The sequence below is a fragment of the Lygodium microphyllum genome, chromosome 8 (assembly GCF_053477565.2).
Source record: "Lygodium microphyllum isolate KBCC chromosome 8, Lygodium_microphyllum_v1.1.10, whole genome shotgun sequence".
NCBI classification, from domain to species: Eukaryota; Viridiplantae; Streptophyta; class Polypodiopsida; order Schizaeales; family Lygodiaceae; genus Lygodium; species Lygodium microphyllum.
This window is the reverse complement of record NC_141142.1, coordinates 69,442,608-69,467,662: the sequence shown is the minus strand read 5'-3', so window position 1 is coordinate 69,467,662 and position 25,055 is coordinate 69,442,608. Positions and strand designations below refer to the sequence as shown.

General features: G+C 42.5%; 1 protein-coding gene across 2 annotated transcripts in view; it reads right to left on the bottom strand.

Moving 5' to 3' along the window:
* Positions 1-523: 523 nt before the first annotated feature.
* LOC148032429 (uncharacterized) overlaps positions 524-25,055 on the bottom strand; it is a 40,071-nt gene continuing 15,539 nt past the window's right edge. For both annotated transcript variants that reach the window (XM_087683087.1, XM_087683086.1), the window contains one exon: positions 524-1,057. In XM_087683087.1, coding sequence (XP_087539213.1) covers positions 1,022-1,057 — 36 coding nt within the window. In that variant the 3' untranslated portion in view covers positions 524-1,021. The remainder of the gene's footprint in view (positions 1,058-25,055) is intronic.

Here is a 25,055-nt window from a genome sequence, read left to right as displayed (position 1 = left end):
CTGTCTCTGAATTCTCTTGTTCTATAGCACAAAGCCAATCCTTGTCACAAAGAACTACATAAAATTTATAGGCTTGAGGGCAGCTTCACAATACTCGTGTAATCAAAGCCAAGACACCAGCAGAGCAGCAAGGAAATCTGGCAAAGGATACACACAGCACTAGCATGAGACTGAAGACACTAACAGCCTGCAAACCGCAGAGTCAGCTAGAGGAAAGGTGGATAACATGCAGTCCGCAAGCAGGCCGTGTTGGTGGCTGGAGGAACTGGTGAGAAGCTGAACAGGGGTGGCAGAAAACAGGAGCTGAAAGCAGTCACAAGAAAGGCAACAATCACAGGCTGCAGGCAGGACACTGAAGTCAAGAGATTAAAGAAGACAGCAAAGGGATGGCTAGCAGGGACATGAACTGGTGAAGATGAAGATAACGGAGAGTATGGTAGGCAAGGTGTGAATTGAGATGCAGGTGCAAGAGAGGTGAGTAGGCAGCAGGGAATTTTAATTCCACAATCTGAGACGAGAATTGTTGAGGGAAAACCCAACAGCTTGAACTGAATAAATGACCGAATCACAATAATGTTCAGGCAACATGATAATTATCTAGGTTTGAACTTTGAACCAACAGCTTGAACCAAATACAACAGAACCATGTAACGTTCAGGCACTTGCTGTGTTTGGAAAATGAGCCTTCAGAACTCTGGATAAGAGCCTTATTCCAGGCATGTTCCAAGTACTCCTTTTACAAGGACCATTGTATCATCAATGGGTATTGTAGGGTCAATAAGATATGTTCCAATCACACCCTTTACATGGACCATTGTATCATCAATGGGTCTTGTAGGGTGAATAACAAAACCAGAAAAACAGAGATATCTCTTGCAAACCTTAATTATTGAAAGCATCAACACCTTTTGATCAAATATACTCCAGAATCTGCTCCTGCATTTCAGATACAACTGTCTAGGCCAGATAATCTTCCCAACCATGAACCTTTTACTGCTTAAATGGATTGGCACTGGCAATATTATGACGTTGAGCCGTGTTGAGGTACTTGACTTAGCTGCACAGTATAATGCTCGAATCAATATCAAACTAGAAGAAAAAAGAAGAAAAATATTGCACACCCTTATTAAGGCAAGAATAATGCAACATAGTAGAAAGTGACTTGAAAACAGTCCATACTAATAACGTTGGAGCATTTATCATCTTTGACAACACTATTGTTTCAACAGCAATCAAGGGGCTTTAAATTGTACAATCAATGGATCAAGCAGTGACAAAAATGAGAACTGAATGAACTGTAGCTGTCACCCCATACCCACTAAGCTGCCACCACCCCCCTTCTGCCTATACTCCGTGCACACAACACCCCCCCCCCCCCCCGCGGGGGCCCCCTCAACCCAAAAAAAAAAACACCTTATGCCGCCCAATACCCTGCATGTTGTCTCATCCACCCTTCACTTGCCACTTGCAAAACCCTATGCACTGCCGCACCCAACCTCCCCCCAATGCACTACCTCCCCCTTTCACATATTGTGCACTGCTCCCCCCCTACACACCCTCCTGCACACACTCTCCCACCTGCACTTGGCATGTCACCAGAATGAGAAATGCCATGAAACATGAGCTAACAGCATGAATGGAGTGTGAAATATAGTAAATCTTCTCCCCTCGGCATGGAAATCCATTGGGTAGCTTTGTTACTCCATTTACAGCAAGGTATGCTGTTAAGGTTGAAAAGATGCATTACACATTAAATCTTCAATAGCTCATTAAAACAGCCCCAAAACTGAAAGATTACTAAAAGGTCTATGTCCCCAAAACCAAAACACTAATTTGGGAGGATCCAAATCTATAAATAGGAGGCTGCCCATTAGACTCAGTTCATCCCTTGTTTTGCAAGTTACCCCATTTCATCCCAACCTCCATTCTTGGTGCATCATTCAGCCTACTGCTGTGGTCATCTCCAGCTATCTCATTTCAGCTTCCGAACTCCTAAAGGCTGCGTTTTGCCACAACTTGTTGACGCCATCATCGTCTACAGCAGGCCATTATCGTGTTTTCAGTATTTTTCTCTGTCCTCCTCCTTAAATGCCCCATCAACTCCTGCTTGTGCGCCTCCTCCTCCTCCTCCATCTCTTCCTTCTCAACCTCCATCTCATCTCTTACTAATCCTCTTCTTCCATCTCTTCCACACACTCCTCCACCTCTCTCAAGTGAAAATGCCTCCCCACAAGGTTTTCAATCATAAACATCAATTTCTACTTATACATTATAGCCTATACATTTTGACTCGTGAGTCATGAATGCTAATTTCTAAATGAGTAGGTGAAATGGATGTTTCAATTTTAGTCTTTTAACTTTGGATTTTGGGATCTACTTGGATTGAACATTTTCATTTTATGGACCTATTTTCTTCCTCTAATTATACTATAAGTGAATCTATTTTTCTTCCTCTAATATTACTAATATATAGTAATTTTAACTAATGGCCTATACCACATGACCCATTTTCTAACCAAGCCGACAACCAAGGGCTCCGTGTTCCATAGCTTCCAAGCATTAGCCACATCTCAAGAGCCTGCAAACAATGAGTGTCTTTGGCATTTCCGCCTAGGACATCTTGGCTATGACTCTCTTTATGAGTTGTCTTGCCGTGAGATGGTTAAGGACCTTCCTTGCCTAAAGCTAGCTCAAGATGTTTGTAAAGCATGTCAGCTCGGGAAGCATCACCGTATCCCATTCCCTCAACAATCTACACATAGAGCTGAGGCACTCTTAGATTGATTCACGTTGATCTTTGTGGGCCCACATCCACTGCTGCCTTGAATGGCGCACTATACTTCTTTTTGATAGTGGATAATCATTCAAGATACATGTGGGTGTACTTCTTCAAGCATAAATCTGATGCTTTCATATATTTCTTTGCTTGGGTATTGTTGGTTCGTAACTAGACGGGTCGTCATTATGGTTGCATGAGGAGTGATAGTGGTGGTGAGTTCATCTCCCACGGTTTTCCGAGTTTCCACAATAGCATGGCATCTCTCACCAATCACCTCTACCAACTCCCCCTCTCAAAATGGAGTCGTAGAGCATAGGAACTGGGCAATCATGGAAATGGCATGCTCTATGCTATTCACAATAGAGCTTCCTAATAAGCACCTTTGGGTTGAGGCTGCTAACACTGCAGTATACATCCTCAACCGATGCCCGATTGCAGCTCTTCCTCTAAGGACCCCGTGCGAGACATTCTTTGGCTCTCGACTTATTATATCCCACTTCAGAGTCTTCGGGTGTGGTGCATACACACACATGCCTGATGATAAGATACGAAAGCTCACTCCCCGAGCTGATCTCCTTATCTTTGTTGGATATTCCTCCGAAGTGAAAGCCTATCGTTTGTTCGATCCTCGAATGAACAAGGTGATCATTAGGTGAGACCTCATCTTTGAGGAGAGGGATATTGTGCAATCCTCTGTACCGGATTCCAGTCCGATTCCTCCTTCCACAACATTGGAGATCGTGCCTACTACCCGGCCTGGTCTACTACTCGCTCCTGCCCTACTTGTGGATTCTTCAACTCCTAGGCCTTCTCCACGAGACCCATTACCTCACTGGTACCAGCAAACCATGCGGGGTTGGGGATCTTACCACCAAATTCCACTCCGAAGGGACCTAGAAGATCTACTCGGCTTGCACCTCAAGGGTCGTTTGCGTCGCTATTTACAGCTGATTACATAACGCATTCTATGCCGATTTCATGGCAAGAGGCTCTTCAATACCCTCAATGGCGAGGGGCCATGGAGAAGGAGCTAGAAAGTATTGACCGAAATAAAACTTAGACATTGGTGAATCGTCCGAGCCACAAGAAAGTGATCGAATGAAGTGGATTTTTAGAACCAAGCTAAAGACTGATAAGACTTTAGACAAGTACAAGGCTCGCCTTGTCATGCGAGGGTTTGAACAGAAGTATGGCATTGATTATGAAGAGACCTTCGCACCTACTGCGCGATTGACATTTCTTCAGTTATTACTCGTGCTAGCTGCTCACCAGGGTTGATCAATACATCAGATGGATGTCAAAATTCCTTCCCAATTGGTTATCGGAGGAGGAAGTCTATGTGGAGCAGCCACCAGGATTTCCTTCTACAAACCCGAGGGATAAGGTATTTCACTCGCAAAAAGCTCTTTATGAGCTGAAGCAAGCACTACGATCTTGGTTCCATAGGATGGACGAGTTCTTAGAGACTCACGGATACCATTCTATCCCTTATGACCCGAACTTCTATGTTCGATCAACTGTAAAGGGGGTCAACTACATCCTGTTGTACGTTAATGGCTTACTCATCACAAGCTCAAATTTTGTTGCCATAGCGGAAATCAAGGCAAAGCTTAGTGCTACATTTGAGATGATAGACCTCAGTTTGTTGTCTTACTTCTTGGGGATGGAGGTAATTCAATCTGGGGGTTGTCTTTCTGGGTTATAGCAAAAGTACACACTTCAGCTCGTGAAGTAGTTCACTACGGATCAAACACAGCTAGTGGCTATGCTTCTCAATCCTACTATCCACTTGTCGAAGGATACCCTAGGTCAACCCTTCGATGCATATACCTATAGGTCTCTTGTAGGGAAACTTCTTTGGCTAATTCATACTAGGCTGGACTTAGCTTTCTCGGCCAACATTCTCAATCAGTATTTCAAAACACCTAGGATGTCACATTGGATTGCATGTCTTCATGTGTTGCATTATTTACGGTGTACTCCTTCCTATGACCTCACTTATGGTTCTGGTTTGTGTTTGCAAGGGAACACTAATATGATTGGGCAGGAGATCCTGACACCTGGCATGCCCATTTCTTGATCCAACCGTAAGCAAGAGACGGTGGCGACTTCCACGGCCAAGGTTGAGTATAGGGCTCTCTTTGATGGCACCACCAAGGCCACCTACTTGAGGAGCTTACTAGCAGCGCTTCACTTCCCTTGTGACTCTCCCACTGTTGTCTATTGCGACAACCAAAGTGTCATTGCCCTTACAAGAAATCTGATCATCACACCCTGGACACAACATGTGGAAGTCCACTTCCACTTTTCTAGAGAGCAGGTTGAGCTAGGCACTATCCGTCTAGAGTTTTTGCCTTTTGCAAACATTTTGCAAACATTTTGACCAAAGCGGTCAACCAGCCGGTTCTTCGGTATCTTCTACCCAAGATCAGCTTGGGTACACCCTCCCCTACTTCTTCAGTTTGATGGGGAGAGGGTGCTTTCATCTTGCTTTCCCTTCCAGTTTAGGGCGGCTACTTCTCTTGATAGTGACAGTGATGATACTTACAGTTTTTAGATATTCATTCATTCATTTATTCTTTTGTATTGTACTTATGGACATTTGTAACTTCATCCGCACTATCAAGATGACATAATTGTAAAAGGGCACTTGGGCAAGTGAACAATTCCCCTGCGAAAACACTGTCCAAGTGGCGCCGTTGCATAGCATTTTGCGTGAGCATGACATCTTGCATCTCCCTTTGCATTATCCCATGCATTGGCATTCTGTTCATGTAAACATGCATCTGTGCGCATTCATCCCTTTTCAAACTTTGGAGTGGTCCACTCTAGATCCACTATATTCGTGGCATTGCACATGGTAGTTTCCAAGGCAATTCTTCCTAGCTTGCTTGCTTGCTTCACATCTTTGCTATATTTGTGTCACATGCTTCCCTCTTGCTTTCCCTTCCAGTTTGAGAGGGGGCAGCTACTTCTCTTGATAGTGACAGTGATGATACTTACAGTTTTTAGGCATTCATTCATTCATTTATTCTTTTGTATTGTACTTATGGACATTTGTAACTTCATCCGCACTATCAAGATGACATAATTGTAAAAGGACACTTGGACAAGTGAATAATTCTCCTGCGGGGACACTGTCCAAGTGACACCATTACATTGCATTTTGCATGAGCATGACATCTTGCGTCTCTCTTTCCATTACCCCATGCATTGACATTCTATTCATGTAAACGTGCATCTGTGCCCATTCATCCCTTTTAGGACTTTGGAGTAATTCACTCTAGATCCACCATATTCATGGCATTGCACATGGTAGTCTCCAAGGCAATTCTCCCTAGCTTGCTTACTTGCTTTGCTTGTCTTACTTGCTTTACATCTTTGCTATATTTATGTCATCTGCTTCCCTCTTGCTTTCCCTTCCAGTTTGAGAGGAGGCGGCTACTCCTCTTGATAGTGACAGTAATGATGCTTACAATTTTTAGACATTTATTCATTCATTTATTCTTTTGTATTGTACTTATGGACATTTGTAACTTCATCCGCACTATCAAGATGACATAATTGTAAAAGAGCACTTGGACAAGTGAACAATTCTCTTAGAGGACACTATCCAAGTGGCGCCGTTGCATTGCATTTTGTGTAAGCATGGCATCTTGCATCTCCCTTTGCATTACCCCATACATTGACATTCTGTTCATGTAAACATGCATCTGTGCGCATTCATCCCTTTTCAGACTTTGGAGTGGTCCACTCTAGATCCACCATATTCGTGGCATTGCACATGGCAGTCTCCAAGGCAATTCTCCCTAGCTTGCTTGCTTGCTTTGCTTGTCTTACTTGCTTCACATCTACTTGTTCAACCTACACCTTAGCCATTTTCCTTCTTCATCGACAGCTAGTAATGGTAAGGATAGTCTGCTTGTTTTGTGAAGGTCTTGGATTTGACCATCCCTTATCACTCTTCCGTTTGGGGCACAAATACTCAATAGGACAAACCCTAATTTGAAACCCACACTTCAAGTTAAATCTATCAAAACTACAACACCCTCCAAAAAAAAGTCCATAGTTAATTCCATCCGCCTTTGCACAACTTTGTAGGCCACTGGGCAGCCAACGTGCACCCATTGTCCGATGCCCTAGCCTCTCTAGGGTGATCACTTGGGCTTCCTAGGTAAGATAACCATCACCTCTCTAGGGGGGGGGGAAGGGGTTCTTCTCGTAGCACCGTTGTTGGACTTGAGAGGAGGTGTTGAGCTAAAAATGCATTACCTTCACCTAATCAGCCCCAAAACATGCATAATTAAAGAAGAAACCTTATTTATTTAAAAAGAACTACGTTCCTAGAGAGTGTTTGTATCCCATAAGCACAAACCCACTTGGGAGGGCCCACGCTTTCTATAAATAAGTATGATTCCCTCCATCCAACAGTAATCTCGTTTTTGCAAGTTTCAAGTGTTTTCCGCTTGCCACCCACACCCCGTTTGTGTAGGACATCGGAGTCCAAGCTGTCCATTGCAGTCTTCACTCATCTGGCGTGTTTCCAACCCTTCGTCACATCAGTTTGCTGCTGTTTCCAGCCAGGCAACTACTGTTGTCCATCATCCAACCTGCCACATCAGCATACTGATGTGTTTGCAGGCCCCAACTACTGCCATGCAGATTTTCTCTCTCCTCCAACTGTCGCCATCATCTCCTCAACCTATCGCTGTTGTTTTCTCTCTCCCTACAGCATGTTTGTTGTTTTCTCTCTCCTCACCTGCGTTTTTTGTCTTTCTCTCTCCTACATTGCCATTTGCATCAGATCCAACCTTCCTTGGCTATGTTGGCTGGTGCTCGACATCCAAAGGCTGCCTTGCTGCAATTCGAGATCCATTTAGAGTACGACACACTCTCCAGCTCATTAACCCCGTCGTGATCCTTGAGATACAGAAGTTTGAGGTACAGTATTCATTCACTGTATAGTGTATTTGCTGCAGGAGCATTGTATATTCAATAATCATATCACTTCATTCATTCTCTGTGTTCATTGTCTTTGAGTTACCCTAACCCTAATTGTGTTCTTCTATCAATTTGTGCTTTGTCATACGGTGTTATTTGTGTTTCTATGTTAGGGTATTTTCTTCACATGTGCCCAACCTTAAATGGCATGTACATACTCATACATGAGCTAACAATCATGTTAATACCCTCTCTCTGATCATAGGTGATCTGATACAATGATATAAGAAGAATAACTCATCATAGTCCATACAACATAAAACCACCAAAGTAGAACCATGGATACCCAAGTAGTGGGTGATCAAGCCACCACCAGGGTGCCTTGGAGAAAACCTGATGTCGATGTCAATCGTATCAACACTTGAAAAATAGAGAAGAACCATAGTATGTCTCTCTGTCCATCATCAATGTCCCACAATAGCATACAAGATAATCCTGCCAAAAATGCCTTTGAACATATGTGACCATGAATTCCCCACCTTTGGCCAAACCGCCAAAGTGTCCCCTCTTGTGAGCTTAGACTAGGAGCCAAGCCCGCTCTCTGTCAAATACCACCGCATCATGAACCTGGATATCAATGCCAGCTCCAAGATTTAAACCTGTCAACAAACTTTGGCCAATACATCAGGGATGTTCCCCTCTGGAACCTCTGCACCTATATACCTGCATAGATGAGGCTCATCGACTATCTCACCACCCTCTCACACTCCCTCTTTGGCACCAGAGAGTCATGAGAGATTACCACATCACCTGGAGCTAAAAAAGTGGACATGTCAAAGGAAGAGGACTTGTCAAAGGATCTGAATCGAAGCCAGAGGATCTGAATCAGAGCTTGAGGAAGAGGACTTGTCAAAGGAGTACGCATCCTGCTTCTTCTTCTACTCCTTCCATGAGTCTACTAACTCCTTGTGGTCCTTCCGCAATCGGCCCTTCTTACCACAGTGATAACATTGGGCCTTCGACTTCTTCTTCTTGTCGCCCCTCTCTGAAGCAGTAAAGGCCTCATTGGAACCTCTGTAATGAGATAGAAGCATAGTTGTCAAGTACAAAAGGTACGATACGGTACAGTACGATAAAATACAATCTTAAATGGTACATTTGTTGGGAATAAAGGCTCACCGTGCCTTTTATAGTGTTCGGGTGTACACACACCCTTACATTTGTACTTTATATATATTATCAAAACCTAAAGTGATACATCTCATCATTGTACTAAACATTGTGTGTGTCGTGCTCTCGCTCTTTCTGCTCACTCTCCCTACTCTGAACACTGCACTTTGTCTCGATCCTTGCACATCTACCATCATACTAGTATCAAAGCAAGCAAGAGGTAGCTTGACGGTTGAAGCAATCAACAGGCTAGCGAGCGGGCTGCAGGCACCACAGGCTTGCGGAAAACTAGCAAAGCAGTCATCAGGCTAGCAAGCAGGCAATCAGCATAGAACGAGCAAGCGCAACGAGCAGGTGAAATTGCAAGTCAACATCGTCCGCAGTCACGCAGCACATGACTAGCACAGGTGACGGGCTGCAAATAAACCGGTAGCATGTCAACACAAGTGATGGGTTGCAAATGAACTCGCGGCACACGCTTTAGGCGACAGGCTAGCGCAAGCAACAGGCTACAACCAAGCAGATGGCATGTGACAAACATTTTTACCAATTTTATTATTATTTCTTGCAATTTTTTCTTCTTCCACTGACAGCCATTCACATGCCCAAGCACAGTGTGTAATTTTAACCCGAAAAATTTGGCCTTTTTTCAACCACAATGTACCTTAGCTCAAGAAGAGCTTGATAAGCACCCGACAACTAGATGATGAAGGCTATCACGTTACCTTTGTGGATAGCAAATGGAACATTTATAAGGGCTCTCACATTGTTGCCAAGGGCTTTGAAAGTGATACTTTGTATCCTTTGCATGTATCTAGCATGCATGACCATAAAGTCGCCATAACCGAGCAGCCAAATGTTTCTTTGTGGCATAGCCGGTTGGGACGCATGAGTCCAACTAGAATGAAAGTGCTTTCTCGCTTGGATTATTTTTCTTCTTTGAGATATGTTGATTTTGAACAGTGTGACATAAAAAATATCTTTCTCTAAAGTCTTCACCCTTAGAGTTAGTACATTCAGATGTATGCCAAATGCCAAGATTACCTCTAGGGGGAAAGAAGTATTTCATTACCTTTGTTGATGATGCCACACACAAAGTATGGGTTTATCCAATCTGTCATAAAGACGAGGCCTTCGATAAATTTTAAAAAATATTGACACTTGCTGAAAATCAGACCAACAAGACATTAAAGTGTCTTTGCTTTGACAATGGTGAGGAACATGTATCCAAAACCTTTCAAGACTTTTGTGACACCAAAGGGATTAAAAGGAAGCTCACTGCCCCTCACAATCCACCCCAAAATGGTATTGCAAAGCGTATGAATAGGACCATTCAAGGCAAGGTCCGTACAATGCTCTCACATGCTCCTTTACCTCATGGATTTTTGTACAAAGGCTATTATGACAGCCATACACTTGACTAATCGATCACCAAACAGGTCCGCAAGGGGGGGGGGGGGATGTGTGTTGTTATTTGAGAGTGTTTGGCTGCGAAGCATTTGTGCGCATTTGTAATGAACAATGCAACAAACTTAAGCAAAAGTCCTATAAATGTATTTTTCTAGGATATGGTGATAAAGGTGAAATGAAATATCGTTTATGGGATCCCAAGAAAAGAAAAATAGTACGCAGCAATGATATTATCTTCCGGGAAAATCACGTGCACAAACAGCCTAAAAAGACAAAGGATATCAGAAGGGTTGTATTCCGGCAGGATATACCAATTACACAGCAAAGGATGCCCGCTAGACAGCAATAAATACCTACTATAAATATCCCTAAAAACGTAGGAAATAATGCTGAAAATGATCAGCAAGATATTGCCCATGATGTACCACAAATTCAACAAGGACGGATGCCTTTGGAACAACTAGAACCAATTGTACAGCATACTAAACCTGCAAACAAGCTGTTAATGCAGATTTGTAGGCTGAACAGCCAATAAATCTTAACCATTGGGTTTGTAGGTCGACCAGAATGCAGAGACAGCTAGGCAGGTTTGTTCATGGTGTCAATTATGTGGCTGATTATGTCATGTTGATAGATTGTGGTGAGCCGTCATGCTTTCAAGAAGCAATGGATAGAAAAGACAGCAAGAAATGGCATAAGGCTATGCTGTCAGAGATGGAATCTCTCATGAAAAATGGCACTTGGGATTTGGTGCATTTGCCTAAAGGACAGAAAGTGCTATCATGCAAATGGGTTTACAAAATGAAAGTCATTTTTGGTTCTTTGCCAAAGTACAAGGCACGACTGTTTGCTTAAGGGTACAAGCAAGAATATAGAATTGATTTTTATGAAATCTGTTCTCTTATAATCAAAATGACTACTTTGCAAACCATTTTGGGCTTGGTTCCATCTAAAGATATGGAACTCATACAGATGGATGTCAAGACAACCTTCTTACATGGTAATCTGCATGAGAAAATCTATATGCAACAGCTTAAGGATTTTGTTGCAAAGAGAAAAGAGCACATGGTATGTAAACTCAACAAGAGTTTGTATGGGCTGAAATAGGCACCTTAGGAATGGTATCATAAATTTGATACATTCATGCAATCTCAGGGATTCCATTGCTCTCAAGTTCATCACTACTTATACACCAAGGAGGCAGCAGATGGCAACCTTATTCTCCTGGTTTTGTATATGGATGACATGCTGATTGCAGAGACAGAGATATTCACGCCTTGGACTCCTTGAAGCAGAGTTTACACAATAGCTTTGATATGAAGGATCTTGGTGAGGCCAATCACATTCTTGGCATGCATATACTCGGGGATAGATCGAAGGGTCTTCTTTATCTGTCATAGCAAGAGTATGTCACTAAGGTTTTGCAGCGTTTCAATATGGAGAGGAGGGAAAGCCATTGGTGTACCAATTCCTCCATATGTAAAACTTAGTGCAGATGACAGCCCTACATCACATAATCAAAAGGCTAAGGTGGCCAAGATTCCTTATGCTTCAGTTGTTGGTAGCTTGATGTATGCTATGATTGCTACACGTCCTAACATTGCATTTGCAATGGGAGTGGTTAGCAGATATATGGCATATCCCGGCAAAAAGCATTGGGAAGCAATGAAGGGTATCATGAGATACCTTAAAGGCACAAAGGATTTGTATATCTGCTTGGGTAAGCAAAAGTCATCTGTTGTTGGCTTCACGGATGCAGACTATGTTGATCATCATAATTGCAGAAAGTCTACTTCAAGATATGTGTTCAAGTTCACAAGGGGAGCAATCTCTTGGATATCTAGGTTGCAAAAGTGTGTTGCATTGTCTACTATAAAGACAAAGTATGTGGCTTCCACTGAGGCATGCAAAGAGGCTTTATGGCTTTCATGTCTCGTGAGAGGGCTTGGTATTACAAAGGTTCCTATCCTCCATTGTGACACTCAGAGTGCTATCATGCTAGCACGGAATCCTGTCTTTCACACAAAGACAAAGCACGTACAGGTGAAGTATCATTTTATCAGGGATGTACTTGACAACAAGAGCATTGAGCTTGTCAAGGTCCATACAGATGATAATCCTACAGACCTTCTTACGAAGGGTCTTCCAGCAGAGCGGTTTGCTCATTACCGCCAGACAATGGAGGTTGGATAGTATATGCGTATTTCAGCTTTGTACATACATAGACTTAGTTGATTCTTTCATCTACCTTCAAGCATGTTGCCTTTAGGTGGGAGGTTGTTGGGAATAAAGGCTTACCGTGCCTTTTATGGTGTTCGGTGAGCACGCACCCTTACACTTAAACTTTATATATATTATCAAAACCTAAAGTGGTACATCTCGTCATTGTATCAAACACTGTGTGTGTCGTGCTCTCACTCTTTCTGCTCACTCTTCCTACTCTGAACTCTGCACTCAATATGATCTGCACTCTGTCTCAATCCTCCCACATCTACCATCAACCTTATGATTTTATAAGATACGGTACGATATTAGTACAAAAAAAATAACATGATTTTTTTAAAAAACCATAAATTATTAAATGATAGAACACAATGCACATGTTTAAAGTAGGAATAGCCATTTCATTACAAAATAAGATGAATACATGAGTGTGGCCATCGTGGTCCCATGGGTTGCGCAGAATATACAATATAACTAGAATCTAGTACATACATGGTCCATAAATGATGCACCATAGTGGCATGTGGATACGATGATAGTAGCTACAAAAAAGAGAGAAACCTATAAATCTATGATGAGGCATTACTACTATCATCATCATCATCACCATCATTAGAACCATCTAAGTACTCATTAAGAGAGTTTGAAGATGACTCCTCGGCATCAGATGATGAGACACTCTCACACTCATCCTCACTGATGAGGTTACTATCATCAAATAATGGCTCCCTAGGTGCCAGCTATGTAGACAAGGGGAAGGAGTCATCATGAGGCACAGCATGTGAGCTACTAGAGCCCTACCTTACATATGTCTGCAAGCCACTCGAACCACCCCTCCTCAATATTGGAAGGCACCAAATGACCACACCCTTGCTACCACCTACTCGAACTTCTCGCCCACAAGCACGCTTTGTGAGTGTCACAAGTATCTCCTACTATAAACTCTCTATAGAGCTCTGCAAAAATCATATCCTCCTCCTTGTCCACCTCCTAATGTACACTCGAAAAAGAGTCACCCGTCAACTTGAATGTATCAACATTCACCTACACAATATACATAAGATTGTAAATGATTAAGTCTAAATTGTAAAGTATAAACGTTAAAGTTTAAAACAACAAATTTTAAATTTTATGCTCAAGTGTTTACTTGCTTTGGACTACCCATGTTTATCATAGTCCTCATCATGCGTAAGTCAGTACAGCAATAGACTAGCCGCTCTAACCGTTGTGTGCTAAGTTGATTGCAAATCTTTGTGTGAATGAGAGAATAGGCACTCTAGTTTCTCTCACATGCACCCGAAGAGCAATCCTGAGCAAGAACTCTCATTGCTAAGGACTGAAGGGTCTCCAATGCATATCCAAAGTTTTGCCACCAAATTAAAGGCTTCACAAGTGACTCTCTCCTTCAATAAGTGGGAGAAGCAAAAGCCACATGCCCTCTCTCATCAGCATAGTATCCTAGCTCCTCCCACACTGCATTGTGGTCATCCACAGGGACCACACCAATCAAATAAGCAAGCTGGTCTGCCGAATGAAGCTCTCTATCATCCATGACCACTAGCAACTTGTAGGCCAGATGTATCCATGGGACAAATCCATGGATGGGCTTATGCATCCATGCCCATCTCCTCTCTGCTATCTCTAGAACATGTGCACACTATATCTCTATGATCACCGTGCAAGCACGTGCCTCCACCAATGCCGCTCTAAAGAAGTGAATGAGAAGGCCCATGGTGAAACCCTCACAATCACTTATATGTAACACCCTATAAAAGGGAGTCACAACAATGACAACAGCACGGACTTTTTGCCAAAACTACTCATTAAGGCACAAGCATTGCATGGCTTTGGCCTTCTCTGTCATCCCACTTATTCCATACAATGGGCACCACTGTCCTACACAAGGCGGCGAACCACTGCCTGGCACAAGGCAGACCACTGTATGGCACAAGGTGGACTGCACCTCATAAAGGTGCTAGAGCAATAACCTGTAAGCAAACCGAGTCAAAGAAGGCTTCTTCCACTGGAGTGTGCTATGCTCACAATACATCACAGGTACCTTTACCTTTACCTTGACCGTGAAGAAGGTGACAATTGATATAGCTTTACATACCATCCTCCTCACCCACTTGAGCTTTCCAATGTCCTCCATGACAAGTCTAAACAATGACTTGTATGTGGAGTCCGCATAATCGTGGAAAATTCAACCTCAAGCAAATTACCCATGCGCCAACAATTCGATGTATTGTTTGTAACAACTTGCACCACATTCAAGGAGCCCACCTACAACCACAAATTACAAGTAACAATACTTGGGTTAGAGAAAGAAGAGAGAGTTTAGCCTTTCAAGTTTCAACTTTCAAGTTTCAACTTTCAAGATTCAAAAATGAAGAGAGAGAAGGATTGGGGAAAAACAGAGAATCAAGATAGATATTAGAGAGAATAGAGAGAGAGATAGTTATGCATAAATTATATTGAAAGAAAGTGAAATAAATTTAAAAGACAATGTATATCTCAATGATAGCTTGCTGAATGTGGCAGTAGATGAATGCGCCCATCGTTTTCCTCCCCCTCTTGCCGTTATCTACGGCCCACAAAAAGTAAGTGCCGAGTGGACATGAGACGAGTATATTAATGATGCCCCATTTCTTACGATCACTCCAACTGTCGGTGAGAATGGAGCAACCGTATTTTATCCATGCAGCCTGAAGAGAATCAAGGGCTCTATCAATCTTCTCCTTCTCTTCAGCAATCTTTTTCGTCGTCATGTCATTGTATGTGACACTGGTCCATCCTTTACATGGACCCACATTGGCAATGGCTTTTACCACCGTGCGTTAATTTCAATGTCTATGAGTCGTCATCTTTCTCTAAAAAAGGCAACCAATCCACGCACATGACCGAGAGCTTGAGAGAAAGAGGATTATCTCCGATGCCACATGAGCCTCCACTCTTCCGAAGCCAGATGCAAATGTGAAGCCCCCACCACCAATGGTAGAGGCCTATCCCGCATTGGTTGAAGATACGCCACATTCAATGCTTCCTCCTTAGTAGGCATAGGAGTTGGTGCCGATACACCACTTCCTCCTTCTCTTGTGGATCCCCCTCTCATCTTGGTGAGAATCTCATTCACAATGTTTTGAGGGATTTCCTTACATGGAGCAACTTGCCCCCCTGTCTTGGAAAAATGTTGGAGAAGTCGGGTTGTACTACTTGTATAGCGCTTCCCACAATACTTGCATGTCCAATGGTGGAAGTTGGACTTCTTTGTATCCCTCTCCACATGGATCGCATGCAAATTAAAGGCCTCATGCTTCTCACGAGTCATGGTGCACATGACAAATGGAGAGGCCAAGGGGAGAGTGAGAAAGAGAGGGAGAGTGAGATGCTTGAGTCTTGACTCTTGAAACTTGAAAGAGAGAGAGAGAGAGGATTGGGATAAAGTTGAAAGAGCAAGAGTGAGAGAGAGGGAATGGAAGAGGCTTGAGTCTTAAGCCTTAATAGGATGCAAGAAAGAGAAGAGAGTGAGAGACTAGAGCTTCACAAATCACAAATCAATTCAAGATCCAAGAGAGAGAGATGAGAATGGCAAATGCTTGCTAAATTGGTGTGGAAGCATGGAGAGGAACAACTTTTCTAGATAAGAGAAGGATCAAACAGTCAAAGAGGAATCAAGAGTCAAACATGGCTGCTAGCTGGATGGAATCCAAGGGGGACTCAGGGAGGAGTGCATAGCTGGAAAAGGGGGTGGGCGGTGGGCCAAAGTATCCAAGACTTCCCACCCCCCCCCAAAAGTGCCACGCAAGAGACACGCAAGCGGAACACAAGGAGACATGGCAAACAAGGTGGCCAATAGAGACATGTTTTCTTGTACGAAATTGTACGGTGCCATACGGTACAAAACTATATAGTACCATACGATACGAATTGTACAATATGAACAATACCGTACGACGTATGAGTGCAACTATGGATAGAAGCCTCCCCTGTAAACACAAAGATGCCTCATACTCAAGCAGCATCGAGAACATATGTATGAAGCTCACAAGTGTAGATGATATCTCTGCCCTCAAAACATTTGCTACGCCATTAAACTCCAAGGGGAGCTTATAGAGTACAGTTCCCACAAGATGTGTCTTTAGAAGGGGAAACTACATGTGTTGAAGTTGGTCCTCTACATGTGTAACACTGAGCAAATATGACTAAATAGTGTCCTTAGGCTTGAACTTTATCTGCTGAAGCTGGCCATAAAGAATCACTACACGCATGGTGGAAGGTGCCTCATACAACATCTAAAGCTTCGACCATATTTCAGAAGATGTCCTATAGGAGATAACTATCAATAGAACTTTAGAAATACATCGAAGAATAGCAAAATAGATACATATATCATTTGTATCCCATGTAAGCACAGTTTCCTCATGGTTGAACTCATCAAAATCTTTAGGAAATGGAAAAGGACACGAAGGATGTGAAATAGCTCCACAAACAATGTACCATAATTACTTCTACAGAAACGAAGCTTTCATGATAGTACTCAATGTTAGATGGTTAGGTCCATGTAACTTATCATCTATAGAAGTACACGGAGGAGCCATGTGGAGAGAATAAGAAGAGAAGATAGAGAATAAAAGGTATATAAAGAGAGAAGACAGAGAATAGAATAAAAAGAGAAGATAGAGAATAGAAGGTATATTGTCACAAGACTGTGACAACTATTACCTTTTTATTGATTTCTTTATTACATATTTTATTTAGTTTTTCTTTTTGGAAGGATCCCTCTTGAAATCTAAACGCCTGAGTTGCATGGCCAGTATGTGAAACGGACAGGAATGTCTAGTGAGTCAAGACTGGACAGTTAAGGTCCAGTATAAGTCTGGAAGAGACTGTTGGCACTGTAGATTGACAAGTCTGGAAGAGACTTGTGAAAGTGTAAATGGACAAGTGTGTTGAAGAACTAGCCTGAAAGAGACTAGTTCAAAGTGAAGATGGACAAATCTTCAAGAGATTAGTCCATGTGGGATCACCAGTGGAAATTCACTTTCAGTTGAGCTACATTACAGATTTGGATGCAATGGAAGCAACTCCTAAAATTTAGGGAGTTACTATTTTTGGACTCCAAAATCTGTTCGCGTCATTATCTTCGTTTTTGCACGAGGATCAATCCTCTAGTTTGTGCCGGGGTCAAATTTTGCACCGAGCATGGAGAATTTTAGACCGGAAGGCTGGAACGGAAAATATCTTTCAGTGCTGCCACTTGGCACAAATTGGTGCACTTACCTCTTTAAAGAGGGCTGGCGTGCAGTTTTTTGAGGGTCGGGGGCTCATTTGTGAAAGGGGAGATGGATTGCTGCAGATGGAGAGCTCTTGAGAGCTGGTCTACCTTGTCTATGATGCACAGAGAGCTGAGCTTGCTTCCTACTCTCTCTTTCTCTCCCTGACAATATGGTTATGTTGCAGAATCAAGGGCCTTTCTTCTGATTCAGGTACAGCTGTGTGGAATATGTTGTTTTTGCATGAGGCAAGAGCCTCTTTTCTCCAGGAACAGGAGCAGTTATTTGCTGCCCACAAGCAGGAACAGGTGAGGGTGGTAACCTCACCAAGCAAGTGTCTGAAACAGCATTAAATCAGTTCTGATTCTGGACTGTTCAGAGGTTATTTCAGAGCCCAATTGATGTCAGAATCAAGGGGCACTTGGCACAGATGATGCTGAACAGTACAGGGAACAATATGAGCTGAGAACAGGTGTCAGAACAGGTCTGAACCAGTAATTACAGTGGGCTGAACAGTACAGGGAACAGTATGAGTTGTAAACAGGTTTCAGAACAGGTCTGAACCAGTAATTACAGCAGGCTGAAATGGTCAATTCTGCACTCCAATCAGAAGATTCGGACTTGAGCAGAGTTTCCCCTCCCGGTAGGCTTGTTTTGGGTCAGTAATTGTACTGTTATGCTGCCAAATTTCACCCAGAATAGGTGAAAGACAGCCCATTGTACTCCCTCTCTTTTTAAAAATAAAGAAATACGGCAAGGGACGCCTAACTTAGGGGCCAACAAGGTGTCTGTGTGGCAACAGGAGCATTTTAGCTTCCTGTTTTTCTTCTTGATTCTATGTCTTTAAGTTCAAGTAAAGTGGACGACTGTAAATTGGGTGAAAGCATTTATATATTTTGGTTGTACACTACCGCCCTTCCCGGTGAACAGGCCGGTTTACATATATAAAGAGAGAAGACAGTCAAACCAACAACAAAGACTTCACAAAATGAGAGTCCCATGCAGTGTAACCAAAAATTTAATCAGAAACGAAGGGCAACTGCTGCAAAATGATGAAAACTCGGTCAAAAAACTGCCAGAAACAAGAAAAACGGCTTGTAAAAACGGCTGCCCAGCCATGATTAGGGTGAGAAAATGAAAAACACAAGCTGGTTGAGCATTTAATGCAGCAAACTGACAATGACAGGCTGAAACACTATCGTGGACTGAAAATGCAAGGTGCTGGGCTGAAAACGCAAGCAAAAATTGACCACACATAGGCTGGAAACGAGCAGCAAATGGAAGAGAGATTTTTAATCAGCAGAAAAACCAATAGCAAGAACCTAGATCCTACAATCTGATACCATGTCAGCTGTGGATGCAGCAATGGAAACATATACATATGCTGAAACAAACTGCTAAACACAAGACAAAGAGAAAAGAAGAACATTGCAAAAGAAGAGAACTCAAAAGAATGTCAAGAAATGGAATCCATATACCAAACACCAGACAGTTACATACAAGAGTGAGTCACTTGCTACGTGGACACTGGCATTGGCTCCTCTCATCAACGGGAAGTCCACCTACTAAATGATGATGATGATGAATGAGGAAGAGGAGGAGCCCCACTATAAATAAGCATAAAATATGCCAAAAACAGCAGCTAGTCGACCAACATTAAATGCTGGCCGACTCGCATAAAATGCCTAAAATGCTACAAACAAATCACAATAAAAATGCCTAAAATAAGGACAATGTGCCCAGCCCTGAATGGAATGCACAGACTCACACATGAGCTGGCAATCCTACTAACAACTGTATATTGACAATACTTTTGCCTTTGGGATCACTATTTAGTATACTAGTCACTATCAATTGGTATACAAATGTGTATGGTTTGCACCTAGGCTCTGAAACTATACATTTGCAAGGTGGTTAACATGTATGGAATACATGGAATGTACGTTTGGATGTGATGTACATTTGCAAGCCATGTATGACACATGGATGGTATGCAATGTACATTTGCAGGTGATGCAAGAGAAGTACAATTACATAAGTTACATGTGGTTTGCACTTAATATATGCTTTTAACTTTACACGAGTATCATGTGGTACATCGTTGAGGTGAGACGTTGATTATGCTTGGTTTATGCATTACTTTGCCCTGGTGATCGAAGCAGTGTTGGGTTTTGGCATGCGAATGCATCCCTTATGGTTCTGACAGTGGTTATGATTCATATGTGTGGATTATAACTAGTTTTAAGTGGCTGGAATTTCGAATATGTAGAGGGCATGAGCATGGTGAAGAAATAGGTACACATGTTGTTTGATTATGATGTTAACATGTATTTTTAGTAATGGCAATAGATACTTTTGATAAATTGCAATGCAATTAAGGGCCATTGCAAGGATTTCAAGGGGAAGGTTTGTCACAAGGACATGAAATTTTGATGATTTGATTAGCATTTGATTAAGTCTTATTCAAATGTGCAAATGTGAGGGTGCACATGTGATGTGCAAGTTAGTTATCTCACAATGACATGCCAAGGACCTTAAGAAACCAGTGGCTAGGTCTCAAAGGCAAAAGTTATAATAAATTATACTTGAGAGATACTACGTGGTAATTGGTGACAAATTTTGGCCTAGATCGTTTTATTAGCCATTAATGTTAGTGGGGACATTAAAAACTAGGCATTAATTAATTAATTGATGCCAGTTCAAGGGCTAATAAATTCTCAAGATTGCTTGGATGACAAATTGGCCTAGCCAATTTAATTGTTGATTGGTATAGTTTTTTTTAAAGCAAGAATTAATAATTAAATTAATTTTTACATTTTTTATATTAAAACTTAATTAAATTTTAAAAATGCAATTAGAAGACTACCACTTGGCAAAACTTACCCATCCAAGGGAGAGAAAGGCTATTAGAGGCTACTGGAGCCTCATTCCAACATTGTGGAGGTTGGGAGAGGAGGTCTGTTGCTGCAATTTTCCAGCCATTGGTAATCATCCCAACCATTGGAGCCTATCAAAGAGCTGCCCCTTGTCGATTAGGAGGCCATTGGAGGCAAGTGATAGCCCATGAAGGCTGTCTAAAAGCAGATGACAGCAATTTTGGGGCCCAAAACGGCAAGCAACTACATGTGGGGCTCCTCTTGATGATGGGCTGCAGTCGGCTGCAGTCAATCAACCATTCAAAGCCGAAGAGCATTAAATTTCAACCAATTTTGGGGATGAAACTCTGAAATTTCTCTCTCTAGCTTCCTCTCTATTCCCTCAGCCAATTCACAGCTTCCCTTAAGAGATATCAGCCAAATTCAGTCCCATGAGGTTGCAATTGAAGAATTTTTGCTGCTAATTAGGGTTTACCAGCCACCATAGAAAGAGTGCTTCGAATTCGGGGCCTAATACTTGAAATTCAGTAGCTGAAATTTGGGGATTTGAGAGTTTAAGAGGCCAACTAGGCAACATTAAATTTGGGGCAGAATTTGTCATCCAAGGTGCAAATTGAAGGCCAATCCCCAAGCAAACCAAGGGACAAATTGGTTTGAAGGCTTGCTTGTTGCTATGGATAGCAAGATGTATTGAAAATTGAAGGAGATCAAGTTGGATCTCGATGTACTTCAATCGTCAACAACCCTACGCATCAGGTAACCAGCATTGGATGTTCATACTATAGTATCCACGACTCCCTTGTTAGGATGGATCTTGCAAAAGTAGAAGTAATATGCAATTGCCCTCATTTAAGGACCTTGCATGATAAAAGCAACTTTCTAGGGTTGTGTTCATATTATAGAAGGTTCATATCCCACTTTGCTGAAACTGCTTCATCCCTTAATGCATTGGAGAATAAGGGAGTTCCGTTCACATGGATTGATAATAAAATTGCATCACTCAATAAGCTAGGAAAAAAGCTTATTTTGGATCCAGCCCTAATCCTACCACATCTCTCAAAAGCTCTCATTGTTTAGTATGTGCATGTGGAAATAGCACTGGTGCAATTCTAATGCAAGAAGGTCATGTTGTAGCATACGAGAGTAGAATTTTATGTCAGAAGTGGGTGTAGTGATGGAAGCATAGAAGACTATTGTAATAGACTACACAACACGAGAGGAGAAAACAAAAGAAAACAAAAGGATACTACAAAGGGAGAACTCTGAGATATGCTCGAGAAATAAAATCCATATACCAAACACAAGACAATCACATACAACAGTGAGTCACTAACTACATGGGCACTAGCACCGACTCCCTCTCTCCAACAAGGCTTGCTAACAGTGAGAAATGAATGATTGTCAAGGAGGGAGCCTAAATATAAAGCACAAAAGTATGCCATAAATATGATCAGGTTCGCTAGCATTAAATGTTGATCGGCCATCAATAAATGTAAAATCACCATAATAATGACACAAAAATTTGCCTTAAATAACTGTAATGCTTCACCCACTAAACTGCATGCCCAAACTTACTCATGAACTCACAAAACTTCTAACACCATCTCTCAGATCATGGGTGATCTGATACAATACAATGACACAATGATAATGACTCATCGTAATCCATATAACAAAGACCACCAAAATAGGACCATGGTATCCAAGCAGTGGGTGATCAAGCCACCACAAAGGTGCCTCAAAGAGAACCTGATGTCAATGTCAATAGTACCAGAACCTGAAAACAGAGAAGAATCATAACATCTCTCAGTGTCTATCAACCATGCCTGGCAACAGCATACATAACCAGCCTAATAAAAATGCCTTGTGAGCATATGTGACCATGGATTCTCTACCTTAGGCCAAATGGCCAAAGTGTCCCTTTATATGAGCTCGAATTACGAGTCAATACCACCCTCTGTCAAATAACAACCCACCATGAACCTGGATGTCAATCCAAGCTCTAGGATTTCAAAACCTGCCAAACTTCAATCAATGCTTCACGGAAGTCTCTCTTTGGATCCTATGCACCTATATACCTATATAGATAAGGAGGAAGAACTGCATGTTAGTAGCAAAATAGACCAAGGAGACATGGTACTTGATATTATTGCATACGTTTTCTTCCTATACAAGGTGTCGGAATTTATCGATACCTATGTTGTGCTACAATATAATCCTAACTTCTGTGAGTAGTTTGTTCCTGTTAGCGATCATGTGTATCTTGTGTGATCATCTCCTGCCTATGAGCCTCAACCTGAGTTAAATGAGGACATTAGGAGCTCTAACATTGAATTTCTTTGTCATTTTATGTGTTTTAGACAATTTAGATGGAGGGCACATTAGTGCATTTCTTTTTGGGCACTTTTAGCCCTTTTTAAGGTTATGACCCTATTTAAGATTTTGCCACTTTTTGCCTATACATAGGCGGCCTACCTTCTCACTCTCATTATCCATCATTGATCCTTCGTGACCAACCAGCCCTCCTCATTCTCTCATCCCCCTACTACTGTCTGGCACCCACAGACTCGTAGAGCTGTGTTGGGGTTGACCATTGCAGCCTTATACCTTCAACCATTGCAATCACATTGTTCCTTCTCTCACTTGCATTCTCTATGTCTCCTCTCCGTGTTCACTTTCCTCTTTCCATTGTGCACTCTCACATGGCATCAGAGCCACGCATGGGAGTCAAAGATCTTGAAGAGGAGCATGCTGTCCACAACGAAACTTGCCAGGCATTATCCTCACGTGCTGCAAACCTTGCATTTGGAATCATACAAGGCAGGGCGGCCTGTTTCCAACCCTTTACTACCATGTTTACAGGGGCAGATTTTGGTTTTTTGCCCTTGGGGAACTTCTAACACGCTAGGCAATGTTATTCCTATTGAGCTAAAATATGCATTACTTGCTGATTAGCCTCTTAAACAGCCCCAAAACACACTGAAAATGCTCTTTTAGAGTAAAACCCTAAAATGGGGAGCGGTTCGAGAGAGTTCAGTGGAAACCCTAAAACGGGGAGTAGTTCGAGAGAGTTTAGTGGAAACCCTAATTTTTGGGGCGCCCTTCCACATCTATAAATAGACAGGCTGCCCCCATTCAGCGATCATCCTTGTTTGTAGGTTACACCAGCCCACACACCCTCTGCTGCTGTTGGCGTCCAGTTTCCAGCCTGCAGTCCGCCTCCATCTGCTGTCCAACCATCATCGACTGCAGCCACATTATCTTCAGCCTATCCATTGCTGTAGGCAACAGCTCTCAGCAGCTGGCGACTGCTCCAGACTGTCCCAGATTGCTGTTCAGCCTGCTATCCATCATCTCCAGGGTCAGCCAGCATGCGTTTTCAGCATTGCAGGCCTTGACGCTCTCAGACATTGTTTCAGCCTGCTGTTTACAATAGACTGTGCATAGTTTCCAACCTCTGATCGGTGGTACACTGCTGCATTTACTAGTTTCGGGCCTCCAGACTGCTGCGTTTTGGTAACCAGCCTACTGCCATTCACTATTCAGCACTCCTATACTCCGACTGGTGGTCATAGACTTGGGATCAGTCTTCGGTGGAAGTCACACTCCGGCATTGCTCTGCCCTTGAGCACATTGTACACTCTTACATTCATTTACAGCATTCATTCACTTCAGAGTTGTGTTCTCTCTCTCCCTTCTTCTGTTTGTGTTTGAGTTTTTGTGTTTGAGTTTTGAGTTTTGCGTTTAGGGTTTGAGTTTTTTAGTTTTGCGTTTAGGGTTTGAGTTTTGCCCTCTATGTCTGTGTCTGTCTCTTTGTGTTTCTGTCGTGGTCGTACACTCTGTGTGTCCTCAGTGCAAACCCTAGCAATTTCCTTCACATGGTATCAAAGCCGGTGCTCTAGTAAAGAGTATCCTGCGGATATTGCGGAGAGCTAGTCTTTGTGCGAGGCACACAATACGACTCGTAACCGAATCACAATGTCCTAGACACCTTCTTCTCTAGTTCCTATGATGTCTTATCAGGCTTCTCTATCATTGGAGGCCTTGAGATGGCATTATGGACTCGGTGAGGAGGACGACACTCCACCTTCACCAGATTTCACTAACATGACAGAGGAGGACTTTGAGGAGTACTATCGCAACAAGTATGATGATGTTTACACCCCTCCTACCAGTTTTGCTACCACATCTGGATCAGTTGGTGAGGCTGGTCACCTCTCCAATTATAGAGGACAAACAGCATTCGGAACGTCTGGCAATCCATCTTCATCATCTCAGTCAGGTCCAATGTCAAGTTTGTACAATTCTTTTGTGTTGCATAAATCAAAACCCTCACATGTTTCTTCTTTTGAGGTACAGGATCCGGATGGCTTTGCGTATGTG